The sequence below is a fragment of the Nestor notabilis genome, unplaced genomic scaffold (genome assembly GCF_000696875.1).
Source record: "Nestor notabilis isolate BGI_N333 unplaced genomic scaffold, ASM69687v1 scaffold26767, whole genome shotgun sequence".
Lineage (NCBI taxonomy): Eukaryota > Metazoa > Chordata > Aves > Psittaciformes > Psittacidae > Nestor > Nestor notabilis.
Window position 1 is genome coordinate 4,661 of NW_009938206.1, and position 1,493 is coordinate 6,153.

General features: G+C 59.1%; 1 protein-coding gene across 1 annotated transcript in view; it reads right to left on the bottom strand.

Annotated features, from left to right (window-relative positions):
* FADS6 (fatty acid desaturase 6) overlaps positions 1–1,487 on the bottom strand; it is a gene marked incomplete at its 5' end in the record, with an annotated part of 4,094 nt that extends 2,607 nt beyond the window's left edge. The window contains 3 exon segments of the mRNA XM_010019215.1: positions 1–91; positions 319–485; positions 1,181–1,487. The exon segment at positions 1–91 is cut by the window's left edge and continues 17 nt beyond it. Of these exon segments, the coding sequence (XP_010017517.1) occupies positions 1–91; positions 319–485; positions 1,181–1,487 (565 nt within the window).
* Between the last annotated feature and the right edge of the window lie 6 nt (positions 1,488–1,493).

Here is a 1,493-nt window from a genome sequence, read left to right on the forward strand (position 1 = left end):
TGGAGTCCCCCAGGCCGATGACATTGGTGTAACCGTGGTGGATCTTCACATGGTTGTAAGTGGCCTGTTCAACTGTGAAAGCTGAGCAGACCTGGGAGGGAAGAGAAAGGAGAGCACGTGCCTACAGTCACAGCACCAGGGCTGGGCTCATGGGAGAGGAACCCAGGGGAGATGCTCTGCACTCCACAGGCTCCAAACCAGCCTGGAAACGGACTTCTTAAGAAGGTGGCTGTTCCTCAAGGGGTTGGGATGCTGGCAAGGTGACGATGGGGATTTTGAGGTGGGGGGCTGCCACCCAAATCCCACAGCCCTGCTCACCTCAATGAAGAAGATGGCCCACACTTTGCCCCAGGACTTGGACTCGGTCAATGCGTTGTGGCTGGCCAGGTGGCTGCCCTTCACTGTCAGGGTGTGATGCACCACGCCAAGGGTGAGGACACCAGCCAGGAAAGGGATGGCCTGGGCTGACTGCAGGCACAGGAACCCTGTGGAGAAACCAGCCGGGCAGGAGCTTGGGCACGCACATGTGCTGCTGCCCTCTTCACCTCTAAGCCGAGGTGTTGCTACACACAAACAAGCCAGACACTGCCCTAAACCTGTTTTTCAGACATAGTTACAGGTATTTAAACTGCCCAAGCTGGAAAGTTTCCCTCCACACTGCCTTGCACGGCTGGACCAGCCACACTCACCATCACGATGAAGGTTTGGCCACTTCCATTCGTGATGGCACCGGGCACTGCTGGTGGCAAATACAACCTTGCCAGGACCTCAGCATCCCCCATGAGTCCAAAAGCAAGAGAAGGTACCACCTGCAGCTTCCCAACCATGCTGCTGGAGCCCTGTCCTCAACCACATCCCCCTGTACCCACCACAACCATGGCCGTTGCCACCAACCCATCAGGGTTTCCCTGCCCCACGGCAGGACATGGATGAGGCACAGCAATCCTGCCCTGTGCCCATCTGCAGGGCATCATACCCTCAACCCAGGCACCACCATCACCCACTGCAGGTTCACAGTGGGGTCAGGGTGCCCCATGGCACAGGGTGAAGGAGCTATTATTAAACCTGTAATAAACCTGTAAATGCTTCCAGCACCAAGATGCACCAGCACTGCAAAAGCCACGAGGAGGAGGCATCGGGATGCCCCTGGCCGTGGTCTGGGGGTGCTGAGCTGGGTTACCTGCCGGGAGCAGGAGGAAGCTGCAGCTGAGGATGCTGATGTCCACCCCGTGCCGTTCCCACCAGCTGCTGTTCTTCACCACCTTCTGCACCAGCTCAGAGAGCTCGGTCATCAGGGTTTCCTCACGCTGCCCTGCTTGCTGTGGGGCCCCCTTGGCGGTCACGTCCTTGTCACCCAGCGCTGGCCCTGTCCTGCTGCCATCGGGCATTATCGTGTCCTGGAGCGGGGGGTCCCCTGTTTCCCCGAGCCGGGGGGTACCGCTGACCTTGCCATTGACCCACTCTTCCCTCTGCCTCGCTGCGTCCCCATCCTC